This window comes from Phialemonium atrogriseum (genome assembly GCF_030411735.1).
Source record: "Phialemonium atrogriseum strain 8032-3 unplaced genomic scaffold QBC33scaffold_39, whole genome shotgun sequence".
NCBI lineage: Eukaryota > Fungi > Ascomycota > Sordariomycetes > Cephalothecales > Cephalothecaceae > Phialemonium > Phialemonium atrogriseum.
Genome location: NW_026848176.1, coordinates 1 through 27,680, shown reverse-complemented (window position 1 = coordinate 27,680; position 27,680 = coordinate 1). Strand labels below are relative to the sequence as shown.

Below are 27,680 nucleotides of genomic sequence, written 5' to 3'. Positions count from 1 at the left end.
CATCGAACGAGCATCTTAATGCAGCTTAACCCGCCACAATGAGTCTCAACCTGCCGTCAAGGCGGGTGGTAAGAGCCGGTACGATTGCCCCTTGCTCATTGACATCCCATTGAGACCCCGCTGTCCCATCCGGACCTGCCAGCTAACATGAACCCCTTGGTCAACCAGCCTCGACGACGCTCTGTCCCAGCTCATCCGCCGCGAGCAGCCTCATCCCGGCACTTCAATCCCTCAACCTGGGCCCATCGCCCTCGAGCGCGCTCTCTCTTTCTCTCAACAGACCCCAGCGTCGCCATGCCTGGTTCGGCGGCCGCAAATCCAAGAAGGCAGCTGCCGAGCAGAACATTCCGAACCCCAAGCAGCTGACGCAGGGCTGGGTCCGGGAGCGCCTGATCAAGCACCTCACGTACCCCGAACAAGGCAACGCGTCCATCTTCGCAGACGAGCTCAACGCAACGCCCAAGGAGGTCGAGCCCAGCGTCAACCTAGGTGCGAAGAGCAGCGAGCCCAAGGGCGCCGCGGGCGCCTCTCTGCTGCGGGACCACCTCTCGCGGGCGACGGACCCGGACCCGCGCAGCCGCGTGCGCTGGCAGCGCAAGATGGTGCTGCGGCACGCCACGTCGGCGACGGACCCGTTCAGCCGGGAGCCGCGAGCGGCGCGCCTGGCCCGCACCGAGCGCCGCATGCTGTACAAGAGCCTGGTGCTGCCGACCAGCGTCAAGAAGCTCGTGCACCTGGCCCACCAGATCCAGGGCAAGACGGTCGCCGACGCCCTCGAGCAGATGCGCTACAGCAAGAAGAAGATGGCCCGCGAGGTGCGCGCCGAGCTCGAGGTCGCCCGCGACCGCGCCATCGCCGAGAGGGGTATGGGGCTCGGGCGTGTCGGCGGGGCGACGGAGGCGCCCGACGAGGTGGCCAAGGTCCAAACAAAGGACGGCCAGTGGGTGACGATCGACGACCCGACGAGGATGTACGTCGCTGAGGCGTGGGTTGGGCGCGGGCCCTGGAGGGGTTTCAAGAAGGACTACCGTGCCAGGGGGAGGATGAACATCATGAAGAGGCCCTCTACAAGTGAGTTCCCTTGCTTTCGTCACCTGGGAAGATGGTCGAACTAACCCTCTTTGCTTGCAGGCATCTCGGTCGTGCTCAAGGAAGAGAAGACTCGCATTCGGGAGCACCAGGAGCGCGAGGCCAAGAAGTACCGACAGGGCCCGTGGGTCCATCTTCCCGACCGGCCCGTCACGGCGCAGAGGCAGTACTACTCGTGGTAAACGGCGTGTTTTCGAAGATGGTCAATTGCTTGGATTGGGTTAGGTGTCTTCATCAGGCAACATGATGGATGGCTATGGACCCTCAACAACGCAGCTATCTATCGAGGACGCGAACTCAGAGTTGTCCGTTGTACGATTAAGTCTGGACAAATAGACAGGCACATGTATCAAGCACCCTTTTTTTCTGTCTGTCGAGCCTCCCATGCCTGTAAAAAATCCATGATACACAAATATACTGCGGAACCTAGCATTCGTTCCTAGAATCTGCATTCTGGGAATTGATTCGCGGGGCAACCACTCTGCCCCTATTTCCTTACTGCCCGCAAGAAAAAATGAAGAAAAATATGCCGTTCCAAGATTGATATATTCATCACTACCTAGGGCAATAGCAACCTGACTTTGGCCGTTCCTGTTCTTGTCCTAGTCTTTCGCCCGAGAACAAAATAAGTAACGAGTGCGTGACAAAAACAGAAATTTCATGATCAACGCGTTCTAGTATCTGCCAAAATAGATATAGACAGATAAATCGCAGCATCCCGTGCTCCATTCAGTCTGCGCACTTCACTTGAACTTCCACTTATCCTTCCCCTTCCACGACCACACCCACATCCACACCCACATCCACACGCACACCACCTCTCCCCCTCACCCAGCATCTCCCCCCCCCAACTCACACAATATACCTCGGCTTCTCCCTCGGCGGCATATCCTCATACCTCCTACTCCTCGCCTCCAACTCACTCAACCCAGTCTCATACCTCGACATCGCCACCCCGTGGTGGCTACCCCCATCAAAGCTCTCACCACCATCCCCACTGCCCCCCGCGAAGCTGCGCCCCGACCCGGCCATCGGCTGCGAGATCTGGATCTGCCGAAGGTACCCGTCCGACTGGTCCGCCTGCCGCCGCCGCCGCCGCACCAGCACAAACACCGCCGCCGCGATGATGCCCGCCGCAGCCGCCGCCGCGCCGACGCCCACGCCGATCTTAGTCCCCGTAGACAGGGGAGCCGAGGCCGCCGCGGTGCTGCTGGGGGTGGCGGTCGCGGTGGTGGGAGACGCCTCGGAAGTCGTGGTCGCGGCCGCGGCTGTGCTTTCCGTGGTGGCGGCCGCGGCAGTGGTGGTGATGGGCTGCTCGGTGGGGGCGGTTGACGATGCAGGGGCCGGGTCGGAGGACGGGGTGCTGGCCGCCGCGGTGGGTGTGGCCGGTGCCACTGATGTGCTGATGGGGAGGGGGGTTGAGGGGGTGCTTGGCGAGGCTACGGGCGCGCTCGTCGCTGGTACTGCTGCCGCGTCGGAGACCAGGGGTGTACTGGCCGGTGGTGGTGTTGAGACGGCGGCTGTTGCGGTGTTGTTAGCGAACTGACCGAGTCTAATTGCTAGCTGGCTTCGGGGGAAGAAGGGAGGGAGGGCTTACTTGCGCACAACGCTATCGCGAAGTTTGTCACGGTGGCGATGGCGTCGGGCGGGCATCGTGCCACGACACAGTCGTGGATGCCGAATTGGAACGCAGGGTTGGCGCACATGCAAGCTGTGGCCCCTGATCCGCAGCCCAGGAGAGTGGGATCTCCCATCACATCGCTGACGCAAGTTTGCTGCGGGAAGAAGTTGGGCGTCAGTAAGATCACGGGTCGGTTTAGATATGGCAGATCGAGCAGACTTACTCCGCAATCTGGCAGGGAGGAAAGGTCTTCGCCAGCCGCTATCTGCGACACTGCCAGAAGCAGTGCCAGAAGCGAGACTGGAGAGTGTTGAAGAAGAAGCATTGTGTGTTGTCGGGTCTTCGTGGACCGAGGCAGGTAGGCGAACAAGCTTGAGGACCACAAGCTAGAACCACGACGACGGAATGTTCAGGAAGAACAAAAAGAGGTCCCAAGATATAAGTGAAGTTTCCTCGGCTCCGTGGCCAAAGTGTAGAATATATAAGTTTGCCTGTTCGGCAACTTGACCCAAGATGTGGGGGTAGAGAACGAGCGTAGGACCAAATTCAACTTCCTCACTGCGGCACAACGCAGGTCATTGTCCCCTGGTAGTTTTCTCTCGGGATGACAATGAAATTGTTGGTCCTGCTTGCGGAAAGAGGGAGGGGTCGGTTATAATGCCGCCGTTGAGGTGTTACAACAACCAACAACCGCAACGGACGGGATATGGACAGACACGGAGCGAAGGAAAGTGTGGTTTAGGGAAAGTGGAGGAGCACTGCCTCGGGACAAGTGAAGGTGATATTGTGGTAGAGAACGACGAGAGTGGGGAGAAGGAAAGGAAGCCGGACAGAAAAGGGATAGAGAGAAAGAGTGACTCTAGTGAGAGAAGACGGAATAGTAGGCACCGAGTCGACGAGGACAAGAACGACGAGGTGAAGAGAAGAAAGCTCAGACAGAAGAGGAAGGCGACCGCATGACTGACTAGGAGGGATCGGAGGGATCCACGGATCGATTACGGGTACGGTACGCAGCTTCACATCTCTGATTAGAGGGATCCTTGTCGTTCCATAATTGAAGGGGGAAGAAACGAGGGTTGCAAGGATGGAATGCTACAGCCACAGAATGACCAAGGAAGTTCATTTTGTGGCCCCCTCCCTGCGTGCCAAGCAGGGGTAGGTGGCCGGCGGGTCGCACCCTCACAGTCACACTCGATCTGCAAGGAGACGAGACGGCAGTCAGGAACGTTATTGTGTAGATCTAGGAACGCTGCCTTTGGGTGGGCGGCTGAGTGATGGTGGGTGGCGCCCATCAGCATCCCACACTACATCATCCCATCATCGCATCACCCATCACCCATCATATCATGCCGATCGCTGTCGTTAATAATGGCGGTCTGGTTCTGATGCTGATGCTGATGCATGCACGCCTGCCTCAACCTTTCGAACCCGGAGTTTGGGAGCCGCCTACCTACTCCGGACTTCGGCACATCAAGGCCTCTCTAAGGTTGGGACGATTCGGACGAGTGAGCTCCTTTTTTTCCCAGACAACGGGTATGTTGGGAGATCGCCGTCAGGGCTGGCAGTCTAAGCCACTACCTTTAGTGTGTTACATTTCAGGCGCCAAATTGGGAGCATGCAGGGGCGAGCGACCAACCAGGGAAGATGAGAATACCAGGGGTCGAAGAAGCAGCCCTAGAAAAATTTATCCGTACACGAATGCATTGTCCCGCCGTTGCTTCCCATGTAGCTAGAAGAAGCTGCCAGTTGGCTGACTCCGTTCTTTTCTCCCCTTCTCGTCGCCCAACTCGTGGCCTGACTATGATTCTCCTGAACGCGTGTTGGGCGTTGGCTTCCTGGTCTTTGTTATCACTTGAGGGGCAGCTGCGGTACATAGGTACCCCTAGACCAGGGGTTTGGTGGGAACCTGGAAGACGCGAACTCATTCCCGGGAACTCGGAGGCCCCCGCCGGCTCCTGGACTAATTTTAGTCACCCCTGGCTTTGCCCTAAAGATGCAAGGGCACCCCCGCGGTTTCCAGACGCGCCCTGGAACTCTTCTGCACCAGTAATCTGTAGATCCCCCACCCGCAGCACCACTTCGAAGCACACTCCACTAAATAACCCAACCATCGCGTCACGAGAGATGTTAGCATGCCAGCGCGCTACGTCTAGCAAGGTCTAATACATTCCGGCGCAGAGGGGAAACAGAGAACAGGACCGACATCACCGGCCGATATCACCTGCCCGACTTTTCTATCATGCAAGTGCCGGCGCTGGCCGAGTCTTTCCTCCATGTGGATCTGGAGCTCTGTTCCGCGATTTCGATCAGTCCTTATTAGGGCATCATGGTACGGTCTCGGCAAGATCATAACATACACAGTGGCTCGCCAGAAGATGGTGAAACCCCCCAAGTCCAGTGTTCGCGATGGCCATAGGGCTCATCGCGTCTGTCCATCGAGACTCGAAAGTTGCCAAGTTACGTCCCACGGTGATGCAAGTCTCGGTGGCATTTTGTAGCCGGCCGGCAGCTTCATTCCTCCATCCGTCCTTGGCTTTATTTCCACTGCCCGATCTCGATCCCTTCCGAAACAACCGGCACGATCTGGCAGAGACATGGGTTCCTGACTGACACACTGGTTTGCTCTGGGGAATGTGGCTCCCCTCGCCACTATCAGAGTCGCGTCAGGATCACTCCAGCACAGTTTGCATCCAGCACATATTCTCTTTTCTCACTCCCACTCTTGGCAGGAAGGTTTGTGGGGGGGGGGGGAAGGGAATGGCTGGAATCAAAATGGGATGGATTAAATCAGCGATGAAATGTTGTGCAAGAGCCAGAGCCATCTGAAGGGGACCAGAGTTGACCAGAGCTGTTTGCCCGGGATCTCAACAATGACTTAAATGCACCTCCAGGACTTCCCCCTGGGACCACCACAGATAGGTGTCTGGGCACCCCATTGTTAACTCCGGGCTGCATCTACGTACGATGCCATGACAAGAGGAGAATCTGATCAAATGATATTAATCTTGTCTCTAGCGGACTTCGGCGAGGCCCCCGGGTCCCTGGTATTTTGAACCTTTGGCCGCTTGCGTATCGGGACCCTTCCTGCGCCATTCAAGATTTGCTTTGTAGCTTTGTCAAAAATGCTATTTCTTGAGTCGGAGACATGGGTGGTGGCTACTGACTGTCATGCCCATTACGGGCGAGGATGCAGGCGGACTTGTTCGGGGACCAAATCCTCGACGACACTACGCAAGACTGCCCGCCGTAAGGTTCAGTAATGAGATGCCACATGAAGATTACTTGCTGTCGTCGAACGCCTATTTCAGGCCGTATCATGCATCTCGGGGATGGAGAACTGTGGAAGGCTCTAGAATTTGGGTTGCATCCCGCCGTGTCTCTGGAGATCCGACATTGACCGAACATGCTCAGGGAAAAGAAAGCCCTAATAACATTGGATGCCGGCCTCGAATTAAGAAAGCGGCGACGGAGAAGTCGACAGCGAGCCTGCGGCGACCGGCCGGCGATTGTTGCTTCCTGCAGGTAGTCACGCAGATACAGGCCATGTTTTCATTGGCAGCGGAGGCTCGTGTCGATCGCATCTCCGCACCTTCACACCTTCTCTTTTCATCAACACCACCTCTTGAGTTCGCCGGGAAGCTCCTAAAATCCCAGCGTGCCATTGGCTCTTGATCACACCGATTCGGACCTAGTTTCTGATCATGAAGAACTTTCCTCGTCAGCCCACCGTCGGCCAGATTTGGCAGCTACATATCCCGACCAAAAGGAAACCTAGTTAGGAACCTCGTTCAGTTCGAGCTCCCGAACTCGGTCACCGTATCATGACATCACAGAACGATTGCGGGGAAGTAGCGGGGAGAGGTGGGAAAGACGCTGCAGAGTTTACCATGCAGCAGTCCAGGAGTCGATCTCAATCATGCCCGACGTGCATGATCTCCGGGCTACCAAGCTCGATCTGCGGATCCAGAGCTTGTGAATGGAAGACACGAGGGCAAGAGCTATCCCCCTCTCTCTCCCCGCCATGGAACGTTGTGTGACCTGATGCTCCCCCGTGGTAGCTCGAGGACCTGGAGTTAGATAAGTATCTAATAGAACCGGACCCTGCCATACACGTTTGAGCGTTGTCATCGGTAACCAGTCATCGCAAATATGAAAACGAGCATCGCCCTGTCGTCGCTCCTCGCCAGCTTGGCCGCGGCGGCCGAGTCCTGCCCCGACTACTCAGACTACGCCCAGCAACGCCATGAACCGTTCAGCTCCGGCCAGCACAAGCTGTCATACCAGCGCCCGGCTCCGGCCTGCCGCACCTTCAACTCGTCGGACGTCGAGGAGGTGATCGAGCGCATGGAGTCGGCCATCTCGGACCCGGACCTGTACAGGCTCTTCCAGAACACGTACCCCAACACGCTGGACACGGCGATCAAGTGGCGGGGCGTGGCGGCGAACAACAGCGACGAGGAGCTCACCTTCGTCATCACGGGCGACATCAACGCCATGTGGCTGCGCGACAGCGCCAACCAAATGCAATCGTACCTGCCCGTGCTCAAGGCCGACCCGTCGCGCGACGGCGTGGCCAGCCTGTACCGCGGCGTCATCAACCTGCAGGCCCGCTACCTCCTGACCAGCCCGTACTGCAACTCCTTCCAGGCTCCCCTCGAGAGCCGGATCCCGGCCGCGGAGAACGGGGCCGCGGCCGCCGACTCGGTGACGCCGCCGTACAGCAACGCCAGCGTGTTCGAGTGCAAGTACGAGCTCGACAGCCTCGCCGCCTTCCTCGAGGTCAGCGCCAACTACTACAACAGCACGGGCGACCTCGACTTCTTCGGCCGCTTCCAGTGGGTGTCCGCCGTGCAGGCCGTGCTAGGCGTCGCGAGGGCCATGCAGACGCCCACGTACGGCGCCGACGGCGCCGTCCTCGACAGCCCCTACAAGTTCACGCGCCAGACGACGCGCTCGACCGAGACCTTCGCCAACGACGGCCTGGGCAGCCCCGTCGCCGCCGGCACGGGCCTGATCCGCTCCGGCTTCCGGCCCAGCGACGACAGCACCACCTTCCAGCTCTTCATCCCCGCCAACATGATGTTCGCCCGCTACCTCGAGCCCACCGCCGAGATCGTCGCCGGCCTCGGCGCCGGCGCCCCCGCGGGCCTGGCCGACGAGATGAAGGCCCTAGCAGCATCCCTCCGCGCGTCCATCGCCAAGTACGGCATCGTGCCCGTGGCGCCGCAGGGGGCCGCCAGCGGCGGCGGCGGGTACGGGGGCAAGACCAAGCGGGCCCCGGACGACAGCAGCGGCGGACACTTCGACACGGTGTACGCCTTCGAGGTGGACGGCTTCGGCTCCTCTCTGATCATGGACGACGCCAACATCCCGTCGCTCCTGGCGGCTCCCTTCCTCGGCTACCTCGACGCCGCCGACCCCGTGTACCGGCGCACGCGCGCGCTGATCCTCGACGCCGCGACGCCCAACGGCAACCCGTACTTCATGCGGGGCCCCGTCGTCGGCGCCGTGGGGGGCCCGCACCAGGGCCCGGGAATGGCCTGGCCGATGGCCGCCATCGTGCGCATCCTGACGTCGGACGACGACGACGAGATCGCGGGGCAGTTGAGGGAGATTGTCGGTAGCACCGATGGACTGGGGCTGATACATGAGAGTATCAATACGTTTGATCAGTCTCACTGGACCAGGCAGTGGTGAGTCCTGACTATCGAGAACTTATGATCTTCGACACACTGGTGACTGACATGCGAACAGGTTTTCATGGGCAAACGGACTCTTCGGACAGATGATCATCGACTTGGAGGTCAGGAAGCCGCACCTGTTGAAGCAAAGCTACCAGTGAATGGAGGTCCAATCTAAGTTACCTCCCTTACCTATAATTGCAATACACAGCATCGTCACGTTGTCAAACACTGCAAAGATGGAAGATGGAAGATGGTTTGTCATGACAGTTTGTCATGACACTTGATATTCCTTGGACCCTTCTCTTTTTTTGTGACCATCTCCAATGTGGAGATCTCCATGTTTATAGAAGCTTCTATGCTAGGTTTATGACGTCTAACTCCTTGAAAAATCCAATGCCCCATTCCCCATTTATCGTCATGCAAGATTGTGCTCCCATAGTTCATCTTTAGAACTGTTCCAAATCCGAAGACCGCGTTCCAAGTGCGCGGTCATTTGGTTTGTTTTCCTTCTCTAAAGCATAAAAATAAAAGTGGTATCAAAAAGTTTCGCCAAAGAACGACCAAAAAAAATGAAAGACTCGAAAAGATTCAGGACCGGGTCACTACTAGAGTAACTTCGGGAAGAAGAGAAAACGACATGGTGGAAAGCCATGATTGGCTACTGGCATTCGACGTCCTCGCCCTGGATTTGGACAGCAGGGATATTGTTCATCGCCTTCAGCCCGTTTGGACCGGACAACCCGACAGCCTTCTTGGCGACCTCGTCGAGCGGGAGCAGCTTCCCGGTCGCGGCAGACCTCCGGGACATCTCGCGCTCGATGCCGTGACGGACGGCCTCGAGGACGGTGGGCACCGTCTTCCGCGGCTTGTAGGCCGGCTCGGTGCCGTCCTGGTAGACGCCCGTCTTGACGAGGATGCTGTACCAGTTGTTCTTGGCCTTTGCATCCATGGCGTTGGTGCCGCGCACGTCGCTCTCGGGCGTGTCGCCGACGAAGTAGACCGTGTCGGGCGGCGCGCTCTCCTCGAGGCCGTGCTGCTCGGCCCGCCACTGCTGGAGCAGGCGAGTGGCGAACTCGAAGGTGCCCACCTGCGGCTTGCCGAAGGCGTGCGTCTCGAGCTTCTTGCCGCCAGTCACCTCGCTGAAGACGACCTCGACGATGCGCCGGAGCGCGCCCATGCCGAGGCGGACGTGCTCGTGCGCCGCCGACCAGACCACGTCGTTATGGCTGAAGTAGATGGGCGGGCCTTCATCGAAGGTCTCGGACCGGGTCTCGAGCCGGCCGCCTTTGCTCATGGCCACGTCGAGGATGATCTGCAGGTCGCCTGCCCAGTCGCGGCTGTCGGCGAAGACGAAGACGGCCTCGATGACGACGTCGCTGAGGGACTTGAGCCCCTCGGCGAGGAGGTCGCGGGAGTTGGCGTACTCCTGCTCGGTGAGCTTGCGGAACGGCGCCGTCGCCGAGTTAGCCTTGATGATGTCGCCCGGCGTGATGACGTCACGGAAACCGTAGCTCTCGGCGACCTGCCGGCACTTCTCGCCCTCGCCACCGATGACCAGGACACTGCCATGGTACCGGTCAGCAAGTTCCCTCATCGGCGTGTGGCCGCAGATGAACTGGCCGGGCGAGACGTCAATCTCGAGTTGGCGGGAAAGATCGATACAGCGTTCTGTCTCGAACTTGCCACCGCCATTCGTGAGGAAGATGTACGGTCTGAAGAGGCAATGTTAGCAGCTGAGAGAAAACTGATAGTTCCAAAACGTGTAGTAGCAAAACTTACACTCTGACGCCGTACTCGTTCTCTCCGTTGAGGACCTTCATCGCCTCGACTGCCTCCGGAATCACCTCTCCGCCCCGGACGAGCACGCCGTCGATGTCGAATGCGAATGCAAAGTTGTCGGCGACATCGGGGTCGAGCCCAGGGGTGACGGGGTGTGTGATGGGAGAGGCGAGACTTGCTGGTGAATAATCTGACACCAGGGAGGAAGGGCTGGGAGGCGAGGCGTCCGCGATGGGAGACTCGATGTCGAGATCGAAGTCTTGGAGCTTACTCCGGGCAATCTCGAAAGTCTCGGCGAAGCTGCTGCTGGATGCTTTACGCCCGTGAAGAGCGGGTCGCTGAAGAGTAGAGTGCGACATGATGGGTTGTGTGTGGGAAGGTTGCGTTGGGTTGTGGCCGAAGAGAGTGTGTGTCGTTCTTTCGAACGTTCTCGCAAGTGGTTCTCCTGGAACTACTCGAGAAAACAAAAGTTCGTCGTTGAGATACTTTCGTCTGATGATAGTACGGAGGTTCTTTGATCTCTCTGTCTTGAGATACGGTTGATGAATGAAAGTCTGGAGAAATCTGGTCCTGGACCGGGGCCGGGTCGCGGCATATTTATACCCATGGCCGCTGACGGCCTCTGCCGCCTAGCTGCACCGAAACTCTGGCGAAGGCGAGGCAGCTGGAGAAACTATCATGAACGAGTTTTCGACGTTGTGGATAATGTGGATACAGGGGAAGGATCAAGAGGTACTACGTAATATGTAATTGGCCGGCTGGTCCTACGTGCGCGCGGGCGGATCGCTACTGCCTTGTCACACCAAGCAAATAGGCCGCTTGTCTTGCATGTCACTGTGCATGGCAAGTACCTTGTACACCCAGGCTGACAGAGATAGCGGAAGACAAATAGCGACGTAGAACTCAGGGTCCGTTTTGTGGATTTGTGGAGCAAAAACGGGGAGCTAAGGTGTGGTGGAGAGGTCATGAAGTAATGCCGGGCTGACTCGGGAGAGCAAAAGGATGGCGTTATCCTGAGGTAGGGAGGTAATAAGTATCTCAGATAGGTATAACGATTAGCTACAATTAGCACACGTTGCTAAGGACGGCGAATCCAACAGGGGGAAAGAGTCGGAGAAGCCTGGAAGAAACTTGAGGTTCTCTGTGGCTCGGAATGGTGATGATCGGGTCGGTACCCAACTTCCAACAAGCCAACTCAAGGGTGAGGGACCAGCGGTGAGCGTCCAATGACGGTAGTGATCCCTATCCCGTTGCAGGAACCCGCTCGATATGCTGTAGCCGTAACGACGCTTCCATGGAAGGCTTCAACTTGGCCCTATCCGCTCATGTATACGGTCCAGGGTCCACAAAATGCTTCGCAAAGTCTCCGCTACGGCTGCACTGCCAATCTGCGTGACGTCACTGTGGAATCAGCCCAAAAATGGAATGGGCCATCTAGCGGCGGAGAAGGTCAAGGGACCCCACTCTTCTCCGGCCGTTGGCCGAAGACACGGAAGCACATCTGCACCTTTCATCAGGGTCCTCCATGTACAGGCGTCTAACCGGCACAGGTGTTTCCGGTTTGTTTACCACCTTCTTGCCGTAGTCACCGCGTATCCGTGGGCGTGCAGAAAGGGATTTCGCCAAATCAAGACAATGATTGACGAGACGGCTGTCGTAATTGTGAATCGTGGACCTCAACCATGCGCGCGCCAGCATGTGAAGATAACCTTTGTATGCCTGCCATTTTACGTACCGATCAGCGAGTTGGGCATCTATTCGAACGACCTATCTGTTTCAGGAACAGAAAGCAAGATCTCGCGGAAAAAGCTTATTAGTCAACGTCCAGCTGTACTCTATAGACCGGAGCCTCCGTGATTCCACCGTGAGGCACACGGAGTCGTCTACGTGTACCTGGGTACTTGAAGTCTCTATGACTGGATCACGTGATCGGCACATGCCAGCCGGCACTGCGGCGATACTCTGCAAACTCTAGGAGATGCTTCGCCTCCAACTCCACCTTGGTTTCAAATGTTAGCAAGGCAGAAGCGAGCTAGTAGTGTGGATCTGCCCAAGCCGTATCTTTGCTAACATTTGAAACCTCTGCATGCATGGAACAATCCAGTTGGGCGATGCAAATGTGGGCCTTCCATATGGTATTTTCTGTCACTTGCCGAGGCAATGCGCCTGCGTGGTACCTGCAGTGTACGGAGGCGACGCACGCTTAGGTACCTAGGTACTTGCAAGAGGTAAGATTTCCAGGTTTGTTAGTGCCAACTCTCCTCTACTGTGCTGCCAACTCGGCAATGTAGACCTTGTAAGAAGACGCGACAAGAGAGACTGATAAAAATTTGGTTAGTATATGGGCGAAATACGAGGGCTCGATAGAAACACGATCCCAAATACTCGCGACATCATGGGACGAAGGAATCGTCCAACATTCCAAGGATGTACGCTGGAAAATTAGCTTCCCAGGGAGATGTCCCGAGCCTAACGAGAGGACGCCGCGCCTATCTTCTTCACGACCGGGCCGCCCAAGGAATGTACCGTAATTATGATCGGGTTGCATCAGAGTCCATGTCAGTTCATGTCGTGGGCACCAGCGGCTTTCCCACAACGAAACAACGGCGTGTGATGAGATTGGATTGAACTCTGAACGTTACTGCTTCCAGGGAGATCGGAACACCGAGGTTAGGCCGCTCAATGATCTTTTTGTTGACAAGCACTGTACAATGTGTACATGTTATTAAAGGATCATCAGGAGATAGCAGGTTCTCCGCCGGTTCCGCAGGGAGTGTGCCGTCCACTCAAAATCTCTCCGACTCTTCCATCACTAAGGACAGATATTGGGGGATTTTTTCGAATCTCAAGCCAAGCTGGCTTGCTTTTGATGACCTCACCTGCAGCCGGTATTTCGGGTATTTCTGGTGATCTCTGGCTTCGGGCAGTTCAATCCGAGGCTACTGCCCTGCTTTCATCTCCTACTCTTCCTTCTTTCTTTCTTTTTCATCAGTTTTGCCTTGCATGCAATTATCACGCCAAGCCCTTAACCTCCAGTTAGTTGCTTTGGATGTTCGGGGGGTGGAGAGCGGGGGAGGGGAAGAGGGAGAAAGAGGGGTGGAGAATTGAATACTGCCCCTGTTCCCTCCCTCGAAAAATGGACATGCCAGCTGCTGATCAACTGCCAGCATTTCATAATCACGACGGGGACAATCAAATCTCGAATTTCACGCCGAGGACCGTCGCACTGGACAAGCGGGCCGGATGACCTGGATCACGAAGATAATCATTTGGATAGATTATGTAGACTGTCTCTATATATCCGTAAAGTACTCCGTAGAGCAAGTTGATTAATTATAGTAAGGGTCCAATGAGGGGCACTGAGGGCAGGGCACCTTCCGCATGGATACGTTGGATTAAGGTTTTTCTGGGGCGTCGGGGAAATAAAGGGTGGTTATGGCAGCTGTGAACATATTAGGCAGGTGGCGCCGGCAGACGCGGGGGGTTTCCCTCCCACTGTGATCTGCAATCATACTTCCCACACCCCAATTGCCCAGGTCCTGACCCAAATTCTGGCCAGCTATTGACCTGAAAGATTCTTAGATTCTCAAGGTCTAAGGGATTCCTATACTGGCTCTCAGCAGCCCTCGATGAAGTAGCTAGTTCAATACGCTCCACTTCAATCCATCAAAGAACAAGTAGGATTGGGAATTGGGTCTCGTACATCTGGCGCTGGTTCCACCCAGATAACAAAATCGCCGTCCCCTGGTCGTATCGCATGGAGTAGAGCAAGTCCTATTGTCCCACTCATCTTCTGCACAAAAGGTTATCATTGATTCAAACTGGCAGATCATGGCAAAGGGAGAGTGTTTACTAGTAAGACTTGGGACATACCAGGTTCAGCTACGGGAAAGTTCTGTAGTAGTTCCTCATGTCTAGCTTGTCGCTATGCCTATGCCTTGCTGCCCCTCAATTGCCGATTTCGTACTCATTATGGGCATAAAAGGAGCCGGCATGTTGTCCATATCAGTAGCGGTATTCTTATCCCAAATATCTCCGTGGACGAGACATGACTTGATGGAACGGCCCCAAGTACCAGGTTGGCTGGATCTTGGTCGCGACCATTGGCGTTCTACGTCAACAGCGTGGTCGGGGGCCCCCGGAGACCCCTTTGGTTCACATCAGGGGCTCTTGATTGTTCTCAGAAATACTTAGGCAACACGGGCACACATCAGATATTCAAATGCGTTGTGGCTGACTTAACAATACGCACTTTGGGCAGAAACTGCCCCCGTTTTATGGTTCTCAGTCCAGACCATACCGTTTATTTTATTGGATATCGCGGATGACCAGTTCTCGCCTGGGAGATGGGATCGGTGTAGCGCCATTTCTTCCTCCCTAGAGATTGGATAAACAACACAACGTTGCAGTAGCTCTTGTTTGATAAATACGGAACTTTACTATGTGGAAGGAATGGAGAGGTGGCCATTGTCAAGTGCCGAAAAGGGTTCTAGTTCACATGGCAACATAGGTGGGAGGACAAGAATGAAGAATTCATGGCTCTCAGTAACGCCCCAATGTATGTGTTGTAATGTGTGATGTGTATGGTGACACGGGTGATTCCAGCTTCTTTTGCCAGCAGTCAGCAACCAACCTCATTCATCCGTCCACCGCCCTGCTTTGCTCGAGACTCCTAACACCCTTGCGAGACCATGACCTGCCTGCCGTCAACTGCCAGCGACTTTTCTGTCCCATCCAAAGACTCCATCTCTGAAATTCGAATACAACTGCTCATCCTACGGTGGGTCTGGGCCGATCGATATTAGCACATTCTCTCGTGACTCAGAGTTTTTGACCCAACCAGGACAACAGGATTGCTCCGAGCCACGGAGGCGATCGCATAGACAGCATTTTCCCCTACGTGTATTTTATGATTCAACCATTCGATGGGGTCGAAGAAGCAAGGTAGTGCATCCTGAGTCGTTTGTACGCAACAGCAGCCCTCGGCTGACCCTGACACTACCTAGCCAACGGTTTGTCCTCTGTTACATCTATTAGATCAATAGGGTCAGCGAAAACTTGAATCGATCTTGAAGTTGGAGCCATTGCTGACCACCCTGCTAGAAACCACATTGGACCGGTCGTGGGAGGTAACTTGGCCAATCCATCTGGTCCGTACCCATCGATGTTCCCCCCAACTCCATATGGACTACTTATCCATTTTTATTGCCGAATTTGGCTCTGGTGATCTTGCAAGTCGTCAACTTTATTACAGCCTTCCTGTTCTTGACCGAGACTCACCCACAGTTTGGCAGCTGGTTGGACCCAGGCCTCAGACACGGCCAATCTCTCATAGGCTATCTTGGAGGAAAGCCAGTGCCGCGGAGGGAGTACAGCTACGGGCAGGGGTTGATACGATTGTTTGTGTGCAGTTTTAGGAAGCTATTGGTTCTTGCCTGGCTCTTCTAGGCTGACTCTCAGCTCATATTCTCCCGTCACGACATGGCAGACTTGACTAAGGATCGAGGATCTTGATACAGGATCTTGATATAGGCGCTCAGTTTTTAATCGAGGAAACTGCTTGACGCTTACAATGTTGAGTAGATTTGGATATAAGAGTGTTAAATGCAGGAGGCTTTCGCATCGATAGACCCCGACTTTTCTAAATTACACTAACCTGCCCGTTGTGTTGATCCTTTTGTAGAGGAATGAAAATTCAACATGTGGATTAAACGGCAGACGAGTAGAGACACTTCATCTCTGCCTTGAAGGATTGGAATTCCATTAAGGCGTCGTCTGCTCTTCGATAGGAACGCTATTTATCCTCCACCACAGTGGATGGACCTGATTAACTGGTAATGTAGGAAAACGTACGCAACTGAGAAATGGGGTTGATCATTATCATGTCGCGGTCACTTCCAGGTAATAATGTATTTATATTAGATTACTGAGACTATCAGGCAACGCAGCTCTTTGGTATTGCCACTCCCTCAGTCCTTCAAGTAATGTTCCTCTGTGCAGCTTCCAATGCAGCGCAGTTGCACGTAGAAACAAGACAGTCAAGCTAAGTAATTGGACTTCGCCTCTCCGGCTGACACCCAGGGATACTTGGGGCGGTCAACCCTTCGGATCTTGGAAAATGTTTCGCAAGTTCTTGCAGATGTGGACCATGAGGCAAAGTGCTGAAAACTCGCCCACTAGTGCAGGCAAGAAAAGGAGTTCCCGAACCATTCAGAAGTCCGGCCCGGCCAAGGCGTATTTTCTCGTCAACGCATCATAGCAAAGCTGGCGAAGCCAGACAGTGCGAAGTGAGCAGGAGGCGAACATGGTGGAATCGACTGTGTACCGTACTCTGTACGAGGGGCAACGACTCGCCAAAGAAAAGTGGATGTTCTCCATCGCGGGCACGGCGGGGACTTCCATGTCCCAGAATTGTTTCTATTAAAAGGGAGGCGAAGCGTGACTTCAGCCCGTTCTAGCGGACTCCACGAGTCACCCACAAAAGGTTCCGGCGGAGAACACCGTGTGTACGGTCCTCGCCGAAGTGGACAAGACTCTCTAGCATAGTTTCGCGAGGAAAATTCAGGGGAGGCGAACATGGGGTTCCTTCTTCAGCGGGTATCTCTGGGGTCCTCCGCGCGGTCCACCACCACCTCCCCATCCGCCTCCCCCCCAAACGCAAACCCACCCCACACCGAGCCCGCCACCCACCCGGCCGCATCCACAGCAGCGGCGCGCCCGTCCCTCCCAGCCAGCGCCTCCTCGACGCCGCCGCCGCCGCCGAACCCACCAACCTCCGCCCGGTCGACCCGCAGCCAGCCCCTCCAGCCGGCCGTGACGGCCACATCGCCACCGCCACCGACGGGCTCGGTCCCGCCGCCGACGACCAGCGTGCCCCACCACTCGCGCGACCGGCTGCCGTGCCGACCGTACAGCATGAACTTCTCCGCGGCCGCGACGGCGTCGGCGACGTGGGAGCGGCCGCCGCGGGCGGGCAGGCTGACGTGGACGTGGTCGAGGTCGGATGGCCTGATGCGGACGGTGGAGGGGAGCGGGGCGGCGGGAGAGGGAAAGGGAAAGGGAAAGGGCGCGCATTCCGGGATGCGGGTCACGTCGAAGCGGCCGTCCATGTCGACTACCGAGACGGCCTTGTTGTGCGGCGGGGCGATCAGGGTGGCGACCAGGGCGTAGAGGAGCGGCAGGTGTCTGCCCGAGACGGCCAGCGGGGCGGACTGGGTGGCCCGGATATGGCGGTGGACGAGGTCATTGAGGGGCGCGAAGGGGAATTCCTTGGGCCTGGGGGTGTTGGGGATGGGATTTGCATTTGGGATATTCCCTCCAATGACGGTAGTTGTCGTAGTCGTGAGGCTCGTTCGTAGAGATGCGAGAATCTAGGTGGTTATGGCCGTTAACATTTGCTTATCAGCGATAAGAATACGTGGGTCACAATCAAAATCGCGAGATAGGACCAGCATTTGTCGTCTTCCAAATATAGGGCCTGCAGCGCCATCGACGTCCCCGCGAAAGAGGGGCAGGTACCGAGAAGAAAAGTAGCGGCAGATCACAGGGTGCCGTACCTCATCCAGACTCGTCTCCTCAATCTCGCCGAGCAACCCCGCGCCGACGCGAGATGCAGCCGCGGCCTCCATCAGCAGATTGCCTCTTTTCCCCAAAATGACGCCACCCTGCCACAGCTTCCCGGCGCCGCAGCTGCCGCAAAAGGTGCAAGCCGACGTCAATGGCCGGAAGAGGAAGACAGCCGATGGGCGCAATGTCGACCTGAAGGGTTGCGAGCTGCTGGGGCTGATGCAGTACAGCTGCTCGGTCGACCGCCCGGAAGTGCGGGATAGCCCGGTACGCTGCTGGCCTGTTCAGAGGTGGTTTCGACGGTGAGCAATGATTCCTTTCCAGATTCGCGTGGGTTATAGTTCTGGACCGAAGACGTGGGTGCTGATTTCGTGGCGAGTAGATGTCAGGACAAGAATGGCCAATTTACTGTCGAAACTACCGCTTGGGAAGGCAGCGGCAGCAGCAGCGCCACCAACCCAGCAACCGGAACCGCATCACAAACGGGCGAATCACACATTGATCACTGGACGCCTAGTTGGCAGAATGCCGGCAACCCACCACCCAGAATTGAACCGTGAAATAATATCTTTCTCATCCCGAATGCCTCGTCTACTTGGGTGTGTCTGATATGACGCTCTCCTCGATAAAATGCTCCCCCGACCAATCAGATATAGTGGGGTGTTCGCTACATCTAGTACTACGGTCGGTTTTGAATTGGGTTATATGGCCTCAGCAGACCTTGGAACCAGTGCGTCCACAAATGCTGCGGGCCAGTGGAAGGAGTATTTTGAAGGCGGACGTAGCTTAGTTGCAAGCTACCTCTATCCTATCAATACAACATCGACCCCTCCCTTTCTCCAGCGTGCTTGCTCGTGCTTCCCCCGTCTATGTACGTATGTGTGCCACCAATTGATAATCCAGCTCAACCCATTCTCGCGGCGCGCTCCTCCTCGATCTTCTTGTAGTGGTTGTCGCGGGCATTTGTGCGCGGCATGTGGTAGCCGTACCTGGGAAAAGGTCAGACCATCTGTAGCTCGGAATCACATCTTGGTCGAATCTAAGGGGCGTGGTCAGTCGTACCAGAAGGCGTTGCCAAAGACGAATCCGATGCCTGTGTATGACCGAGGTTAGCTTTTGCGGAGCTGGACATCGCATGGTGTTCGCTCAGTGCAGCCACCATGGTCCGCAATGTAGGAGAAAACTGGCTCTCTGAGAGCGCGCGACAGGTATTCGGGGCTCGGTATCACTCACCAAGGCCAATTCCGAGGTCAAGGATGAGGTTTCGGCGAAGCATCTACCGAGAGGTTAGATCGTGGCCCAACAGCTCGGGAGAACGGGATTGTGGCATTGGCTGCCATTGAAGGCGTGGGCGACGGGGAAAAGCTTACGCCGGTGATGGGTTTGATCGCCATTTTGAAGAGAGAGGCTGGGATCGCTCGGGGTGTGGAAGGTTGGCAAGAATCGGAGCTGATGGGTTTTACGGATGACGATGCTGGAAAATGAAGCTCAAACATGACCTGATGTTTCTTGCGCTAAGAAGTAAGTCACGTGATTAAAGGGTATTTCTCGGCAGAACCCGCATCGCCCCCGGCCATTGCCAATGGGTCAACTGCTATTTGACCAGGGAGGAGAACATTGGCCTCAAGCAACGACTAATTACTGAACGAATGTTGAGTTCCGTCTCTTGCGATGAATCAAATGGATTTGAGATTGAGCTGAACGGCAAATTTAGTGGACGAGATGGATTATGAGCATTTGTATCCTCGCTCTATTCTCGTCACAGTCCCAATATTCGCTGCCACCCGATCACCACTTCACTTCATTTTCGGGGCTCCTTCATCATGAGACAGCAAGAATCACACATTTCTCGAAGCATCCAAGTCGATACAACTATTGTCTTAACTGCATGTTCTGCAACGGTTATACAGGCTTAAGCAAGTTCAAATTACTGACACCGTCACGATTCAACTCCTCTCTCTTGCACCTTGACAAATGCTGCCAATGAGGCAAATAAATGCCCCTGCCCAAAACTTCTTCGACTCGGGCGAGGAGACTTGAGTTCAACTCGCCCCATTAGGTGGCAACATCCTGTTCGGCCATTGTGGCCATTCATCTATCTACGAGGCACAATGATGTCCGTGTGGCAAATGATCACAAGAAGGTCGCCTATCGGTCACCCGAGTCTCCCATTCTCCAACCAGTCTCGCGCCAAATTTTGCCCCTGAAAAGGCGTCGCTCTCTCCTTGCTTCTGATTTCGGTCTCGACGTTCGAAGTCAAGGTGCGAGACCTCTCTCAACAATCCCCGGCTTCGAGACTGCCGAGTACGACTTGGCAGGAATTATCGGTTTGCGTCGTGGGAGAAGGCCGATAGAAGAAGACTGCACCATGTGGGTTTTGGGGCGATTCTCCGGTCCGAGATCCCAGTTTCTTTCCCTGCAGAGGTTAAGCAACTTCTGGAGATGGTCAATCATTTGGTCTGGCCAAAGTTCGACTTCGGTAGGAACAGGTTGTATACCGCCCTCGCCTGCAACCAACGCCCCTCTGATATTATTCTGCTGATCAATATACGGTCTAAGGAGGGTACGCAATTACCAGGTTCGTTCCTGGGGACCAGCCAGGTTGGACTGAGTCAAGCGGTGGGAATAAAACCTTTATTACGGGCTACCCTGCTTACTAACACCTGTAAAGTACCTATCCACTAACACTAATGTTTATTTTACATGTTGATATGATTAAGGGGTGACTTACGATAGCTAGTAAGCAGGGTAGCCCCTAATACTTTCCACCGCCTGAGTCTCGATGGATCAGAGCAAGATTTTCGTCTGCCAAAGGATAGCGATAGTCGCTTGATCCGTCTGCGTCTAACGGTTTATTCCCGACGTCAAGCGCAGTCTAAATGCTTGGGGGTTGGCCGTTGAAGGAGGGAGCTCAATATAGCTCTTGACTGGTGGTTGCCACGCCGAGCGCACAGCGACAGTTCGCACATGACCCCCATGGTTGATCTCCGCCATATACGATCGACGCAACACCTTGATTGCCAAATTGCTTGGTTCCGGGCCGGCCGCCAGGCATCGCCCCACATACCCGGAGAAGGGGGCGCCGAGATCGCGGGGGTCGGCGCTTACGCAGGCTGTGGCCAAGCTTGTTTGGAACCTAGAATGTCTTCGCTCGCCTTCGTTCGCTATCTTTTACCGTGGAAAAGCTGGGGACTTGATTCCCCGGTGAAATGGACTGCCGTTGCGCCCCGTTTATTAATTTATAAAGGCTTCGCTTAGGTGGACGACCCTTCAGCCGAAATCGCAATTGTTTGGTATTAGGGTTGGCATTCCGCTTCCACTGGGTTGGTTCTGCAAAACGCTGTCTTCGCTGTCCTTGCGTGTCAGCCTTCTCGGTGGCCTGGTGCTCCTATGTCTCCATTAGCTTCCGCTTCAACGATGCTTAATTAGTTGCTTGGTTGATCAACATGTTCTAGAACAAGCCTTAAAATCAGGTCCCGCGCTGCGGCTTCTTATTCCCTATAATTATCTGCCGGCTTTAACGGTTCCTCGTGGGGATCGATAATGGCGCACTCACTTGATGTATTGTGTGAATATGGATACATCATCTCTGAGTAAGAGACTGGGAGCGAGCCTCGCTAAGACGTGCCGGCGAGATGGATCATCACCACGCGGGGCCGACTTTAGATTACCGACTACTTAAATTCCGAGCCGGTAGAGTAATTAGTAATTGACGTGCTTGCTTTGGCTGCGCGTCCAGACAACGTGCACGGCCAAGTTCGGCCAAGAGGATTCGAAGGATGCTTCCACCCGGTGACGGCCCTGACCCTCAATATAGAGCCGGAACGCGGATTCGTTGGAAGGAAGAGAGAAGAACCAACCAGAAATTGACACTATAGGTTAAATACCCCCCTTCCCGCCCCAGATTCTTCTTGGGCCTCTCTCTCTGGAAACATTTATGTTTCTTATCACCGCCACCCACCATCATCCCGTGTCACGTTGCAGCTCGCTTGGCCCCAAGTTTTTATATGTCCCAAGCTTGGAATCTGGGTATTCTGTATTTGATTCCAGCCCTCAACCATTCGTCCCGGGCACCCTGCTACTATACAGGGCTTACTCCAATAGAAACAAGCCTAGGACATGAATAAAACGCTGGTTATGCATAACTGATAGTGTTTTCTTTGTCCCGCGGCTTAAGATGCCTGCTACTTACACGCGTCGTTGACACCATCGATTATTGCCCTCCTCTCGGCGAATAGAACCCCAGAAACTTCCCCAGACCATACGGCAGCTGGATATTGCTTTGGTTAATCTGACGGGATACGGCGACTTTAGCCGCACAAATTCAACTATAGCCCCTTCAACGGCAAAATCAACTTTTCTAATTAAGCTTATTCCATGTCATCACTACCGACATTGTAGACGAACCGAGAAAAACGTGTTATAGAGTCGCGATGGCCCTCCTCCCTGGTGCGACTCGAAGGGCACGACGTCCACCTTCTCTCATCGACCTTCGCAACTCTTATATGCATTTATACGAGCTTACAGAGTCAAGATGAGGCTTCTCGAACTTGCCCTGTCGTGGGCGGCCATGACCTCGCTGGTCGCCGCCGATGCCGTCACGGACCTCCAGAACGCCGGCAACACGCAGATTAACGCATACATGGCTAGCACGGCCAAGGGGGGCTGCACCAAGGAAAAGCAGCTCGTGAGAAGAGAATGGTATGAGGAAGACTTCCGCCACCATCAGCGAGGCCTGCCAGCTCGGGGTCTGATGCTAACCCTACTTGTTTTGCCAGGGGTGACATTACTAAGGATGAGCGGAAAGCCTGGATTGACGGCTTCCAGTGTCTCCTTTCGAAGCCCTCCAAGCTCGACTCCACGCAGTTCCCCGGTGCGAAGTCCCGCTACGATGACTTCGTCGTCGTCCACATGAACCAGACGCTGTCGATCCACGGCACGGTGAGCAAGAGCCCCCTTCTGGGTTTGTGCCGCCCTCCCCGATATCGAGTCTGATGTAGATCTCTTCAGGGCAACTTCCTGTCGTGGCATAGGTACTACACCTGGGCCTTCGAGAACGTCATGCGGACGGAATGTGGCTATACGGGGACACAACCGGTGAGTAGTACACTGTCTGGGACCCCTGGATGGCACGACGAGTCAAAAGTCTGACCGAGCATGCGCCTCCGTAGTATTGGGATTACGGAAGATGGGCCGACGACCCGCTGTCCTCTCCCCTTTTCGACGGCAGCGACACCAGCTTGGGCGGCAACGGAGCGCAGTCCCCTGGAGGCGGCGGCGGCGGCGGCGGCAAGCCGGCAGGTGATGGTGGAGGTTGCATCTCAACCGGACCGTTCAAGAAGTAAGCTGTTTGCTCCGAGCCTGGCTTGAGACTGACAACAATGCGCTTGGCCACCTCCCCCCTTCTCCCCAAAACTAAAGAAGAAGAAAAAAAGAAGGAATGGACTTGGCTAACATGTCTGCCCCTAAAAAGCATGACCGTCTACCTCGGGCCCATGTCCGCTGTGGTCAGGCCGGCCCCGGCCAGGAACCCGCAGTCCAACGGCTACGGAGCCAACCCGCGGTGCATCCGGCGCGACATCACCAACTACCTCAGCACGCGGTACGGCAAGACGACGGACATTGTGAACCAGATCAAGAACTACCAGGCAATCAAGCCCTTCCAGGACTACATGCAGGGCGGCACTGGCATCCACGGGGTCGGGCACTTCACCGTGTCGGGCGACCCGGGCGGAGACTTCTACATCTCGCCCAACGAGCCGTCCTTCTGGCTGCACCACGCCATGATCGACCGCGTCTGGACCATCTGGCAGGGGCAGGACTACGCCAACCGCATGATGCAGATGGAGGGCGGCACCAGCATGTTCGGCGGCGGCCGCGCCCAGAGCCTCGACGACCCCACCTACCTCGGCGTCGTTGCTGACAAGACCTACGCGATCCGCGAACTGATGAGCACCGTTGACGGGCCGTTCTGCTACACGTACGAGTAGAGAGAGATAAATAGAGAGAAGGAGGGGGAGGGGGAGACAAAGAGTGCGCCCTGTGCCACACAGCTTGCAGTGTGGCGTCGTTTGTATCGGGAAAAATCGTCACATTCGCTTGATCGAGATCGAATGAGCGGAACACCTGTCCGCACTTGTCTTGACTAGTTGCCTAGGTATCATACGATATACATGAAATAGTGGCTCGCACAGGGTGGACCATGCTGTGCCAAGTGTTCAGTATATAGCCCTAGCGATCACTCGAAATGATATAAGTATTTTGGTATGACACTTTGTGTTCAATTCCTGATGTGCCTGTTAGCCTCCTGCATCTCCTGGCTCCTTCTGCAACCCCATCTCTTGTCTGCCTTTCTTCCCCATAGTCCTCAGCCGTTGCCCCTTTTCTGGCCGTACATCGCCTCAGGATGTGAAATCCACCCAGACCACACCATCCTCGCCTTTGCTTAAACAGATTCCAATAGGCTGCAAGACAAGGGAAATGGCTAGCTGACGACGGTTTAAAATATCACCATCAGCACACCGACTTCCCCCTCACCGTCATCACCCAGTCATCTAGGCGGCCATAGCAAGGGGCTACCTTCAAACCACCTCACCCCCTCCCAATCCAAACCTGACTATCGTCGCGTGGCGTCTCTTCCACCTCTCAGAGAAGCCCACACCCCGGCAGTGGCTGAACCATCAGCGCTACCTTTCCCAGAAGCCCAACAAATCAGGGGCCCGGTATCTGCTTTTGTTCTGCCTGCAGCACGTCATCCTCGGCAACTTGTGATACCGATCGACGACAATAGCTTGGGGGAGAGAGAGGGGAAGGGGGGGGGGAAAGAGATTACTTGCACCAATAGGTCCCTCCCCCTGTTGGTGGCGCACTGCATCCTGCATGTCACAGATGGCTGGCTGAACATGCAAGATGCGAGACAACAGGGAAAGGGTGACCGACCCAGCTGAACAGCCTATCCCACCCTGTCGGGAACTCCGATCTCACTGGAGGCAGCCGGCCACGGCCCGATCGGCAGTCAGGGGGGGGAAGAGGGGGGGGGGGGTGTCTGGTGGGCGCCTCACTTGTCTGGCGAACTACGTCAACCCGATCCTGGGCCTGGCCGGGAACCATGTCGTGAATGGAAGGGGCTAAGCCTTTTGAGGCCCTTCGAGTTCGAGTGTCGAGCTCAGACGTAGGTGTGAATAGCTCGGACGTATGTACTGTACTGTACATAGCTCCAGAAGAGTGTTAAAGGGGGCGGGGGACGATGCTGTAAGAGTTCCATTTACGACTTGTAGTCTACATACATGAGGGAGCTTCCTGGAAGCGGCTGGGAGCTGCCAGGGCATGCCTGAATTGTATTTGTACCACCCACCTATGTACGATGTCAGCGAGGCGTAACTCGGTTGCCCATCGGGGATTGGAATTAGGCCTCACAGAGACCCCTGGCCCATGCTGCAGCTGAGTTCAATGACCTGTCTGTTAACCCGCTACGCCCATAACTGTGGATGGGAACCCTTGATGGACCAAGGTTTCTACGGGAGGTTCTCAAGGAAGCCCGTGGAAACACAGGAGGCGGGCAGGCAGGCTTCTCGGAGCCCGCCTTCTGAGGACAGCTGTAAGCCACATGGACGGGCATTGGTGATGAGGGTCAAGAGACGGAGACATCCAATTCTGATAGCCTCGAAAACCACAAGTCGTCGGAATATACCCTGTATTACTGCGTAGCATAATTAGAGGATCGGCATCCCATTCTGGCAAAAAAGGCGGCCCAGCAGTCCCTGATCAACAAGGAGAATAAATAATGAGGACCTACCCCTGGAGACGTGGGAGGTTGAGCCGAGAGCCCCATCAAACCCCAGGAGATCTTCCCGCGTCAATTTTAGAGTTATCGGATCCCAGTGGTTGCAGATGCATCGCTCGGGCATTTCTTTATACGGATACCTTACTTTACACACAACTTGGTTTGGGTTGATGCCCGGGCTTTGGGGGCTCGGGGTTTCGGGCGAGGCCTTTTCCGCAGCAAGATCTGTCTGTCTTGAAGGGACGATCGATGTTGAAGGGACCATCCCGGTTGATTTGTCGCAAAATGACTCAAAGATGACCGGGGAGATTTGATAATTTAGGTAGGAATGTATGTCTCGGGCCAGCCGGGGCAGAAAAGACAAGGCTACCTAACAAAACCTAACCTACCACTCCGGAGACGTGTTGGCCTTGACACGGCGATTCAAGGAAAAGGTGTCAGCCGGGTTGGATTAGCCCGTTCTGGAACGAGATGGGCCCCATCCGGCAATGACGGCACGCTGCATCATTGGCGGCCCAGGTAATTACGTCATTGTCGGCAGCTAACAAATCGGTCCAACCAGTACTAGTATCCAGTAGGTAGGCACACAGGTGTCTGATCTGGTGGAAAATGGCCCGAGACGCTGAAACGGCGAGGCTTCATGCGCTGCTAGAGAGGAGGAACGAGGCAAGGGGGGAAAGAGGACGGCCTCGGCTTCAAAGCCGGGCAGATCACCCGGAAACCGTTCCTTTCTGTTATCCTTTTCCTTTGTTGGTGGCTGAGGAATGATCGACGGATCTGCAAAGGCGAGAAGCCATAGGGAGCACGAGGAGGTCGGATGTGCAATTGATCTTTTTTCCTCCTTTCAGCTGAGTCTCAACGGGATCGGAAGCCCCAGGCAGCAGAGGACAGTCTCAAGGAGGAGGCATGTGGACGTACATACATACAGGGAGGCAGTGAAACTCGACGAAAACAATTGCAAATCCCAAAGAATGGGTGGACAAGGTTGATTGACGATCGGCAGCTGGAAATCGGGGACGGTTTTGCTCTGCAGGAGAAGGGGTTCAGTCTAGCAGTGATTAGCGTACTTGATTATCTTACGTGTAGGTGCTTCTTGGGAGAAGTAGAAGGGCGGCTAGACCCTGGGAGATCACAGTGTGGTGCTGACGCCGCCATACGGCAGGTGCAGAACCACCGTCATCTGCAGTGTTAGGATGATCGTGTGCTGATGCGTATCCGCAGATTTGCACAGAGGAAGCCGCTGCACAAGGTACTACCACCAAATCCAATGTCATCGATGCCTCAGGTCCTGTCCGTGATGGGAACCCTGCGCGGGTACATGGCGGTATGCCGCGTACCAAAGTGTGCTGTACAGTCCAGTACCGCTAGGCAGATTCGACGAGGGCAGGCCGCCCCGGCACTCCACGATAACATCAGAACACCCCACTCCGGCCGTCCCCATGCCAGGGGGTACCTACTGATTATTATCGTTGGCGCCGAGTTGGCCCATCAGTTCGTTTACAGTTAGGTAGGACCTATGTAAATCTGCCATCGTCCTGCACTGCCTAAAAAGAACTGAGACCCCCAGAAAATAGCTACGAATGACGCAACAAACACACGCGCGCGCAAGGCCGCTACGACGAGAACACGGGTTCTACCACAAGCTCTGAAACGTGCACTAATCCGTTAGTGGTGTCTTGGTCGGCCAGTTTGATGGACCGGCATTGGGTTTAAAGTCTTGGCAGATGGCCGAAGTTCCGCTGGTCGAGCGCGGTGGAGGCGCGCAGTACGTACGGTGGAAAAGAACGAGAGCAGAGAAGGAAGGAGCCAGGTACCTACTCTCCAATGTCACCTCATTTGTATCATTTTACCTTTTTTATTTATCTCAAGAGTAACCTCTTTTATTTATTTATCTATTTGTCCATCGCTAGGTGTTGTTATTACCGAACTCCGTCAAGGTTTACGTTGTTTGTCGAGAAGCCACTGTGTTCCTGCAGTGGCCACTTGTGGCTGGCGCCTTGTGGCCTGATCTACTTGCTTATCGAATTCAAAATTCCGAGCCGCCATCGACAGTCCCTGGACCCGCGGGGGGGGGGGGGGGGGGGGGGGGGGGGGGGGGGGGGGGGGGGGGGGGGGGGGGGGGGGGGGGGGGGGGGGGGGGGGGGGGGGGGGGGGGGGG

The 27,680-nt window shown here is 55.5% G+C and overlaps 7 protein-coding genes across 7 annotated transcripts; 4 read left to right on the top strand and 3 right to left on the bottom strand.

Moving 5' to 3' along the window:
* The first annotated feature begins 1 nt into the window (after position 1).
* On the top strand, positions 2-1,706 carry QBC33DRAFT_551513 (ribosomal protein L22/L17). Its single transcript, XM_060429187.1, has 3 exons — positions 2-78; positions 169-1,071; positions 1,132-1,706. The coding sequence occupies exons 1-3, from the start codon at positions 39-41 to the stop codon at positions 1,269-1,271; spliced, it is 1,083 nt and encodes a 360-aa protein (XP_060278802.1). The 5' UTR covers positions 2-38; the 3' UTR covers positions 1,272-1,706.
* A 235-nt stretch (positions 1,707-1,941) lies between these two features.
* QBC33DRAFT_563577 (uncharacterized protein) lies at positions 1,942-3,035 on the bottom strand (the record flags this gene model as incomplete). The annotated part of the gene is made up of 3 exons (XM_060430297.1): positions 1,942-2,609; positions 2,687-2,864; positions 2,934-3,035. 3 exons carry the CDS (start codon positions 3,033-3,035, stop codon positions 1,942-1,944), a joined length of 948 nt encoding a protein of 315 aa, XP_060278801.1.
* A 3,824-nt stretch (positions 3,036-6,859) lies between these two features.
* On the top strand, positions 6,860-8,974 carry QBC33DRAFT_600034 (uncharacterized protein; the record flags this gene model as incomplete). Its single annotated transcript, XM_060432065.1, has 3 exons — positions 6,860-7,927; positions 7,976-8,403; positions 8,465-8,974. The coding sequence occupies 3 exons, from the start codon at positions 6,860-6,862 to the stop codon at positions 8,550-8,552; spliced, it is 1,584 nt and encodes a 527-aa protein (XP_060278800.1). The 3' UTR covers positions 8,553-8,974.
* QBC33DRAFT_551503 (HAD-superfamily hydrolase) lies at positions 8,632-10,860 on the bottom strand. Its single transcript, XM_060429186.1, has 2 exons — positions 10,174-10,860; positions 8,632-10,106 (listed from the first exon to the last, which is right to left on the bottom strand). Exons 1-2 carry the CDS (start codon positions 10,530-10,532, stop codon positions 9,053-9,055), a joined length of 1,413 nt encoding a protein of 470 aa, XP_060278799.1. The 5' UTR covers positions 10,533-10,860; the 3' UTR covers positions 8,632-9,052.
* A 5,809-nt stretch (positions 10,861-16,669) lies between these two features.
* QBC33DRAFT_257536 (uncharacterized protein) lies at positions 16,670-18,117 on the bottom strand. Its single transcript, XM_060423075.1, has 2 exons — positions 17,730-18,117; positions 16,670-17,543 (listed from the first exon to the last, which is right to left on the bottom strand). Exons 1-2 carry the CDS (start codon positions 17,799-17,801, stop codon positions 16,764-16,766), a joined length of 852 nt encoding a protein of 283 aa, XP_060278798.1. The 5' UTR covers positions 17,802-18,117; the 3' UTR covers positions 16,670-16,763.
* On the top strand, positions 17,456-18,601 carry QBC33DRAFT_551490 (uncharacterized protein). The gene is made up of 2 exons (XM_060429185.1): positions 17,456-18,041; positions 18,122-18,601. The coding sequence occupies exons 1-2, from the start codon at positions 17,827-17,829 to the stop codon at positions 18,297-18,299; spliced, it is 393 nt and encodes a 130-aa protein (XP_060278797.1). The 5' UTR covers positions 17,456-17,826; the 3' UTR covers positions 18,300-18,601.
* A 3,369-nt stretch (positions 18,602-21,970) lies between these two features.
* On the top strand, positions 21,971-23,754 carry QBC33DRAFT_500714 (uncharacterized protein). The gene is made up of 5 exons (XM_060425680.1): positions 21,971-22,440; positions 22,518-22,680; positions 22,750-22,836; positions 22,911-23,080; positions 23,213-23,754. Exons 1-5 carry the CDS (start codon positions 22,274-22,276, stop codon positions 23,727-23,729), a joined length of 1,104 nt encoding a protein of 367 aa, XP_060278796.1. The 5' UTR covers positions 21,971-22,273; the 3' UTR covers positions 23,730-23,754.
* The last annotated feature ends 3,926 nt before the right edge of the window (positions 23,755-27,680 follow it).

What these genes read in the sequence shown, in the direction of transcription:
- QBC33DRAFT_551513 (XM_060429187.1), top strand. Translation starts at nt 39, where the DNA reads ATGAGTCTCAACCTGCCGTCAAGGCGGGTGGTAAGAGCCG. An exon ending in AAGGCGGGTGGTAAGAGCCG is followed by an intron (nt 79 to 168) that starts GTACGATTGCCC and finishes TTGGTCAACCAG; the next exon opens with CCTCGACGACGCTCTGTCCC. An exon ending in CATGAAGAGGCCCTCTACAA is followed by an intron (nt 1,072 to 1,131) that starts GTGAGTTCCCTT and finishes CTTTGCTTGCAG; the next exon opens with GCATCTCGGTCGTGCTCAAG.
- QBC33DRAFT_257536 (XM_060423075.1), bottom strand. Translation starts at nt 17,801, where the DNA reads ATGGAGGCCGCGGCTGCATCTCGCGTCGGCGCGGGGTTGCTCGGCGAG. An exon ending in AGGAGACGAGTCTGGATGAG is followed by an intron (nt 17,544 to 17,729) that starts GTACGGCACCCT and finishes ATAACCACCTAG; the next exon opens with ATTCTCGCATCTCTACGAAC.
- QBC33DRAFT_551490 (XM_060429185.1), top strand. Translation starts at nt 17,827, where the DNA reads ATGACGCCACCCTGCCACAGCTTCCCGGCGCCGCAGCTGCCGCAAAAG. An exon ending in GTTCAGAGGTGGTTTCGACG is followed by an intron (nt 18,042 to 18,121) that starts GTGAGCAATGAT and finishes CGTGGCGAGTAG; the next exon opens with ATGTCAGGACAAGAATGGCC.
- QBC33DRAFT_551503 (XM_060429186.1), bottom strand. Translation starts at nt 10,532, where the DNA reads ATGTCGCACTCTACTCTTCAGCGACCCGCTCTTCACGGGCGTAAAGCA. An exon ending in AACGAGTACGGCGTCAGAGT is followed by an intron (nt 10,107 to 10,173) that starts GTAAGTTTTGCT and finishes TTGCCTCTTCAG; the next exon opens with ACCGTACATCTTCCTCACGA.
- QBC33DRAFT_500714 (XM_060425680.1), top strand. Translation starts at nt 22,274, where the DNA reads ATGAGGCTTCTCGAACTTGCCCTGTCGTGGGCGGCCATGACCTCGCTG. An exon ending in CGCTGTCGATCCACGGCACG is followed by an intron (nt 22,681 to 22,749) that starts GTGAGCAAGAGC and finishes AGATCTCTTCAG; the next exon opens with GGCAACTTCCTGTCGTGGCA. An exon ending in GCTATACGGGGACACAACCG is followed by an intron (nt 22,837 to 22,910) that starts GTGAGTAGTACA and finishes GCGCCTCCGTAG; the next exon opens with TATTGGGATTACGGAAGATG.